Raw genomic sequence first — 6,742 nt, 5'->3', positions numbered from 1 at the left:
AACGGGAAAAACAAAATGCTGAACAGAGCCCAATTGGCCTTTCAAGATGCCATTGCCCTGTGGCTGTCCCGGGGGGTCCCGGGAGGTTGTGCAAATTGTGCAAATTTCCCAGCCAAGAAAATGACTTGGAAATCCCTGACGGAGAGGATAGATTTGTGCATGGACCTACATCCTTTTTCCCCAAACCTCTGATCAAGGAATAAGTTTGGATCTCTTCTAGGAAAGAAAGCTGAGGCTGAGAAAAGAGTTTTTTGTGGAAGGACGTGCACAGCTCCGCATTGTGCCACTTCCACGGACCTGCTCCCAGCGTGGGGAAAGGAATAACAAGAGGGGAGCTGTGTGTCAAAGAAGCAAATATTTTATTGTGTAAAAACCAAGCAGGCATTAAATAGAGCCCCCCATTGCCCCCACACCATGTGCCTTGCATGCCACTGGGATGTGCCCAGATGTCCCCCACAGGCTGGAGCCATGGAAGCACAGATGGATCCATCTTCAAATACCTGTGGAATTATAAAAGCTTCAGAGCTCTGCTGTTGCTGGGTGTCACACTGAGACCCAAGAGCATCCTCGAAGATCAGCGGATTTTTGAGCAGTGCAATGTGGGATGAGACACCTGGGCTGCAGCTCTGGGTTACAAAGGAGGGGTTTGGTGTCCCTCCAGCTCCTCTCAGAGTGGCCTTTCCCAGGCCATGGCACATCCTCAGCATCTGTGGCAGCCGCTGGGTTTTAATTAAAGCACCAACTCCCAAGTCAAACAACTGCAGGAGAACAGGAAAGTCCTTGTCCCTGCGGCTGGCCCTGAGCAAAGCTGCTGCGCTGGGAAACGGGGCAGGAGCACAAGGAAACCACGGTGTGTGCAAGGCCAAAAAGAGTTTGTGACTTTTGTGGAGCCATTTGAGGTCTCTGCTCACGTGAGGTGGTTCTGCCAGGAGCAGGGAAGCCGTGTGCCCAACGTGGCTCCTCATCACTGCGGGTCGGGGACAGCTCCTGCTCTTGATGGAAACAAATCCTGCGGAAAGTGGGACGTTGCATTATGCAAATTTGCTTCCTGGAAAGAAATGTTTTATTAACATGCGCTCCCTTCGTGTGTTGGCTTAGTCAATTTGGTCACAGCTTGACATCCAATAAGTTACTCTAAAGGCAATGGTTTTACAAAATGTTTTTCTAATCTATTTTAAACACTTAATTACAGTTGTGGCGCATTCATTAGGGACTCTGCTTTCAAACCGGGACTGCAGCAATAAATCCTAATTCTTCAAGTGTCAGTTGCAATCCAGACATAGCATCCAAGCGGGTGTTGGAGGCTGTTGATGACTGGGGGAAGGATGTCTGGGCCAGTGGGAGCCCCATCCTCCAGAGAGAGAACCCCCAGCATCCAGCCTGAGCGGGTTTCTAATCACCAAAAGAACCCTGGGCCCCTGAGGAGGGAGCGCTCGAGGGCCTTGGGAGGATGAGTCTGCCAGGTGCTGGGGTGGGAGCTGAGGGATGCTGTTCTTGGGAAACCCCAGTGAGTTCTGAGCTGGTGCTGTGGATGGCTCTGGGGCTGTCCCTGGCACCAGCAGTGTCCCCAACACAGCTCTGAAGGTGCAAAGGGGGGACCAGTCCCAGTGCCACACACCCTGAGGGACACCCCTGACATGCCAGGAGGAGCATGGGGACTCCTGCTGTCCCCACACACTGCTGGCACCAGCCCAGACACGGAGGAGGAACAACAGCTCAGGGCCAGCATCCCAAAGGAGCCCCCACAGCTCTGAGCCAGCGGTGCCTCGGCACAGTTACCTTAGTCCTTGCCCAGGTACTTCTTCATGATGCTGCTGACATCGTCCTCCTTCCCTTCGGCCTCGTCTCGTTGGCTCATGGCGCTGCCCTGGGCCCCGGCTCTGCCGCTGGAGCCCTCCCCGTCCGCTCTCGGGGGCTGCGGCCGGCGCTGGACGCTGCCGGCGCTCCGGGAGGACCGGCGGGAGCCGGAGGATGAGGAGGAGTCGGACAAGTCCCCGGGCTCTTCCCGGGAGGCCGAGCCACACTTGGCCTTGGTCTCAGAGGACTCCAGACCACCCGCTACGGCCTCGTCCTGGAAGCGCACGGTGAGGGGCCGCTGGCCGTCCCTCCTGTCCCTGCGGGCTCTGGCCAGGCTGCTGGCGGAGCACGACTTGCGGATGGCCGGCAGGAAATCGTCGAAGTCAACCTTGGCTCTCCTCTCGTAGTTGAGGGTGGGTATTCGCCAGCTGAAGGGGTCGCTCCCCTTCCCCTCGCCCGGCCCATGGCTGGGCAGGGAGCTCAGAAATCCCTGCGGCTCCTTCCCCGGCTCCGCATCCTCCAGCGCCGGCTCCAGGCAGCTCCTCCCGGGGCCCAGCCGCGGCCCCTCGGTGCCGGCAGCCGGGGAGCCGGGCCGCCGGCCGGAGCCGCCCAGGGCCGGCAGCAGCGAGTCGTAGGAGCCCAATTTCGGTGCCTTTTTCAGCGCTGGGGAAGGCGGGGGCTCGGCCGGCTCCGAGGCCATGCTCCGCAGGCTGGAGGAGCGTGTGAGGCTGGCAGCCGCTCCCTCCCCTTCCCCTGCCCGATCCCCCTGCAGCCTCCCCGGGGGCTCCTCGGCCGCCGGGACAGCCCTGGAGCGCCGCAGGGCCGCGGCTCCGGTGGTGCGGTAAATGGGGAGGGGAGAGGTGTCCCCCAGCCCCGGCAGCCCCGGCAGCCCCGGCAGCCCCGGCTCCCGCTGCCGCCGCAGCTCCTCCACGTACTCGGAGAGGGCGGCAGAGCTGGGCACCGGCCCCGAGGCCACCGAGAGCCTCCTCCTGCCGGGCACCGGCGGGGACGCGGCGCTGGGGAACCGCCCGTCCGCAGCCGGGGAGCCGCCCCGCCGCACCACCGATGGGGACGTCTCTCCTGTCCTATCCACCGCCTTCTTTGGGCTCTCCAGCTCCTCTTCTTCTGCCAGAGGTTTTCCGTATTCCCGTCTCCTGGCCCTCAGCAGGGGGCTCTCCGTCTTCCCCGCATCCGCAGCCTCGCCGGGCCGGGCAGCGCTCCTGGAGGACAGCGGGGTCAGAGCGGGGTCCTTGGTGTCTCTGCTCACCCTGAACAACAGAAACTGCTGTTAGTTTAGACTGCGGGATTCCCGGGGATGTCATCCAGCAAGGACAAGGCTGAGCAGTGAAAAGCTGGCATTGCCATGGGAGTCTCGGGATAAACTCACTGCTGCATCCAGCAGCTGGACAATGCCCAAGGATTTTATCTTAAATAAGCCCAGGTCAGCCAGCTCAGACAATTCTTGCTGTAGAGCCATGTGGTGTGACCAGCTTCAGCTCTGCCAAGCCAGCACTTACCTCCAAATATCCTTTTTCTTGACAGATTACAGCAATATGTAGGATTTATTTTATTTCTGTCAAAGCCAAAGATTATTCACTAAAATTTTATGAAGCCAGCTCGCAGCGCACCCCCGACACATCTCAATGTTACGGCTGGGCATGTTTCACCCAGGCTTGCTGCTCCAAGAGCTCTGAACTGCAGGAGCCCTGCAACACCTGGGACAGCACAGCGAGGGGGGATGGCCAGGCAGGAGCACATCCCGGACAAGGGGCTGCTGCAGGAACCACTCGGGATCCACCTCTGCTCAGCCCTGAGGATCCACACCAGGATCCCAGCCAGGCTGTCCTCGTGCAGCTGATGCACAGAGATGGGGGGACAGCAGTCACCAGTGGGCCTGGGGTCACTGGTGTCACTAAGGCCCTGGTGGGACACTTCATGACCCTCTCCAAGCACCTACATTTGTCTGCTGTCCTCACTTCCAGGTGCCCAAACACTGCCCAGTTGAGGGAACCCAGGACTGGCCTGACTGGGAACTCTGCTGGGATGTGAATTTGGGACAGAAAGGAAGGGAAAAGAGGAAACAGGGCAAAGCAAAGCAGAGGGACCCAAACAACAAACCCATCTCTGGGAGGGAGCAGCACTGGAGCTGTTCATGGCCGCAATGAAGCTTCCTGCCCTGGGAATGCGCTGTTGCCATGGGAATGGGGTGGGAGCGGATGATGCTGGCACCTCGTGGGACGCTCGGACCAGGCTCTGCTGACCCATGAAATAATTTACATGCTGAGATGGGCTGAAGACAAACTCCAGAGCTGGGAAATGCGTGAGTGCAGACGGGAAGGGGAAATGGAGCAGCTCCAGCTTCCTGGCACCCACTGGCACAGCCCATGGCACAGAGGTGTCCCCCTATCCTGGTACCCAACACCTTTCCCCACTCATTAAACCAGCCTAAATCACTTGATCATTCATTACAAAAGGAATTAATCAGAGATTTCATCTCCCCGAATCACTGCACCCTTCAGGGCCATCCCGTGCTGATGCTGTCAAAGCACCACAGCTGATTAATAGTTTGAGACATTTCAATAATGCTGGATTTTAGGATCCTAAATTGCATCTTACTTAAATGGCTGGTGTAATCCTTCGGTGAGGTTTTGTACAGAAATTGCTCCATTCATTCTGCACGTTTCCAAATAATATTGTAACCTGTGTGCTGCATGAATGGCTTTCATAAATTAAACACCGGCATCAAGGTTTTTATTTGGGTTTTAAGGCTGAGATAAAAGTGAGTGGAGAGGTGAGAACCACTAATGGGCTGTGAACAAGGACTGAACACGCTGTATTTATTGTCCTGTTCAGCATGACAGACAGGTACTGCTTTTATGAAAATCTTTGGAGTCTGAAATGGAGTGAAAGCTGCAAAGGTGGGATTGTTCCAGCTTCCATGGCTGGCAAGGGCCACACAGCCCCAGACTCCAAGCAGGGACCTCACACTCTCCATGCCCTGGTTTCCAGCAAAAGGCCAAGGCTGCCCCATCCATCCTTGTGTCTCCCAACAGGTCCCATTTTCTGCACCCATTAAACTTTCAGAGGACAGGGTTAGACGGGATACTGGGAAGGAATTCTTCCCTGTGAGGGTGTGAGGCCCTGGCAGAGGCTGCCCAGAGAAGCTGTGGCTGCTCCTGGATCCCTGGAAGTGTCCAAGGCCAGGCTGGACAGAGCTCAGAGCAACCTGGGCTAGTGGAAGATGTCCCTGCTCATGGCAGGGGATGGAACTGGATGATTTTGAAGGCTCCTTCCCACCCCAACCATTCCATGATTTACTTCTTTAACTGCTCCCTTAGGCCTACAAAAATCCCCTCCAAAATCATGGCTAGTCTTCCTCCTCCTCCTCCTCCTCACAAGGCAGGACACAAGAGTGGTCACTCCCCATCCTGCAGCATCCTCCACTCATCCATAAATCCCTGGCAAATGGCTGATGTGCCAGCACGAATTCCCAGGGCTCAGAGTGACCCCAGGAAGTCACAGGCAGCCCCAAAGGAAGGTGATGCCACAGGAGGAAGGACCATGAGCCCCTCCAGCCCCGAGCAGAGCCCTGCTCCTCCATCATCCTCAGGGAAGATGATTTTCCCAGCAAAAGGCAAAAGATGGAAGCCAGCAGAGCTCTGCAATCTGCCATTCACCAAACCAAATGACATACAACAATAATTAGTGAAGATTACATAGCAATTAGCATGATTACAATTATACCAGTTGAAATCATTTATACAATAAAATCCACACATGCTTTGCAACACATGACCAAGGCCAAAAGTGTGGCTGGGATGCTTTTCCTGGGAGCTCATAAATAAAGCCAAGACAGCTCCATTTCAGGGAGGGAAGAGAGACACTGGCCTCATTTCTGTCAGAAGAGGATTTTCTTGTCACACCGTCATCTACACAAGAGCTCCCAGTTTCCCACGGAATGATTTGCTTTTGACACAGTCGTGCTTAAAAATAAACGTGTCGGACCCCAGCAGCCTTGGGACCAGGGCTCTCGGTTTTGTGACCCAGGGTGGGAGGGGAATTGCTGTCAGGGTGATCCTGGGGTGATGCCAGGGCTGTGGATGCCACAATCCTGTGGGGTGCAGGATGGAGAGGCAGATCTTGGGCTGTGGATCCACTCCCTGACTGCACTTCTGGGTAACCCCCCCATCACAACACAACCCTGACCTGCCTGGAAAGGGGCAGAATAAACTTTTAACTTGGCTTCTTAATAAAAAAACCATATTTATCCCAACCTTGCACTGTGTCATATTTATGGAGGCTTAGCTCTGCTGGCCAGTGTTTTGTACAGGCATTTAAATAGCAGAGAATTAAAGGAAACGTTAATCAAAGCTCTCCTTCCTGTAAGCACACGGGTGATAAGAGCTCCTCTCTCTCCTCTGGCTCTTGGCAGCTGTTTGTTCAGCAAACACCCCAGATGTGGTGCTGAGCAGCCAACACGAGCAAGTCTCGTTTTTCATTACTGGGAGCTGTGTAAGACAAAGGAATCTTAATAAGGAAGAGCTCGTTTCCCTGATCTCATTTTTATTACCTCCAGTCTCGTCTCCTGTTTGTTTGCATTTCGTCCCCTCCTCGCTCCATTTCCATCATAGATGAGCTGCAGCCAAACACAGCTCCCACACAATTGCATCTGCAATTTGCCCCTTCACAAGCCCCAGGACAGAGGGTGATGGTCATGCTGTGACACCTCACTTTTCACAAGGGCCACAGGCAGTCTGGCAAACCCCAGAATCCCAGAATCCCCGAGGCTGGGAAGGAATCCAGGACCATCGAGTCCAACCTGTGGCCAATCCCCACCTTGTCACCCAGCCCAGAGCACTGAGTGCCACCTTCCTTAGACACCTCCAGGGATGGGGACTCCAAACCTCCCTGGGCAGCCTCTGCCAAGACCTGACCACCCTTTCCA

At 55.7% G+C, this 6,742-nt stretch overlaps 1 protein-coding gene across 2 annotated transcripts in view; it reads right to left on the bottom strand.

The window, feature by feature from the left end:
- Positions 1–342: 342 nt before the first annotated feature.
- MYO18B (myosin XVIIIB) overlaps positions 343–6,742 on the bottom strand; it is a 52,981-nt gene continuing 46,581 nt past the window's right edge. The window contains exons 43-44 of one of the 2 annotated variants that reach the window (XM_086855905.1): positions 1,780–3,065; positions 343–1,048 (exon numbers count right to left, since the gene is read on the bottom strand). In XM_086855905.1, coding sequence (XP_086712031.1) covers positions 1,781–3,065 — 1,285 coding nt within the window. In that variant the 3' untranslated portion in view covers positions 343–1,048; position 1,780. The remainder of the gene's footprint in view (positions 1,049–1,779; positions 3,066–6,742) is intronic. The other variant, XM_086855904.1, reaches the window with a different exon arrangement.

This window comes from Cyanistes caeruleus, chromosome 18 (genome assembly GCF_971803275.1).
Source record: "Cyanistes caeruleus chromosome 18, bCyaCae1.hap1.1, whole genome shotgun sequence".
NCBI lineage: Eukaryota > Metazoa > Chordata > Aves > Passeriformes > Paridae > Cyanistes > Cyanistes caeruleus.
The sequence above is the reverse complement of the archived record's forward strand: the minus strand, read 5'-3'. Positions and strand labels throughout refer to the sequence as shown.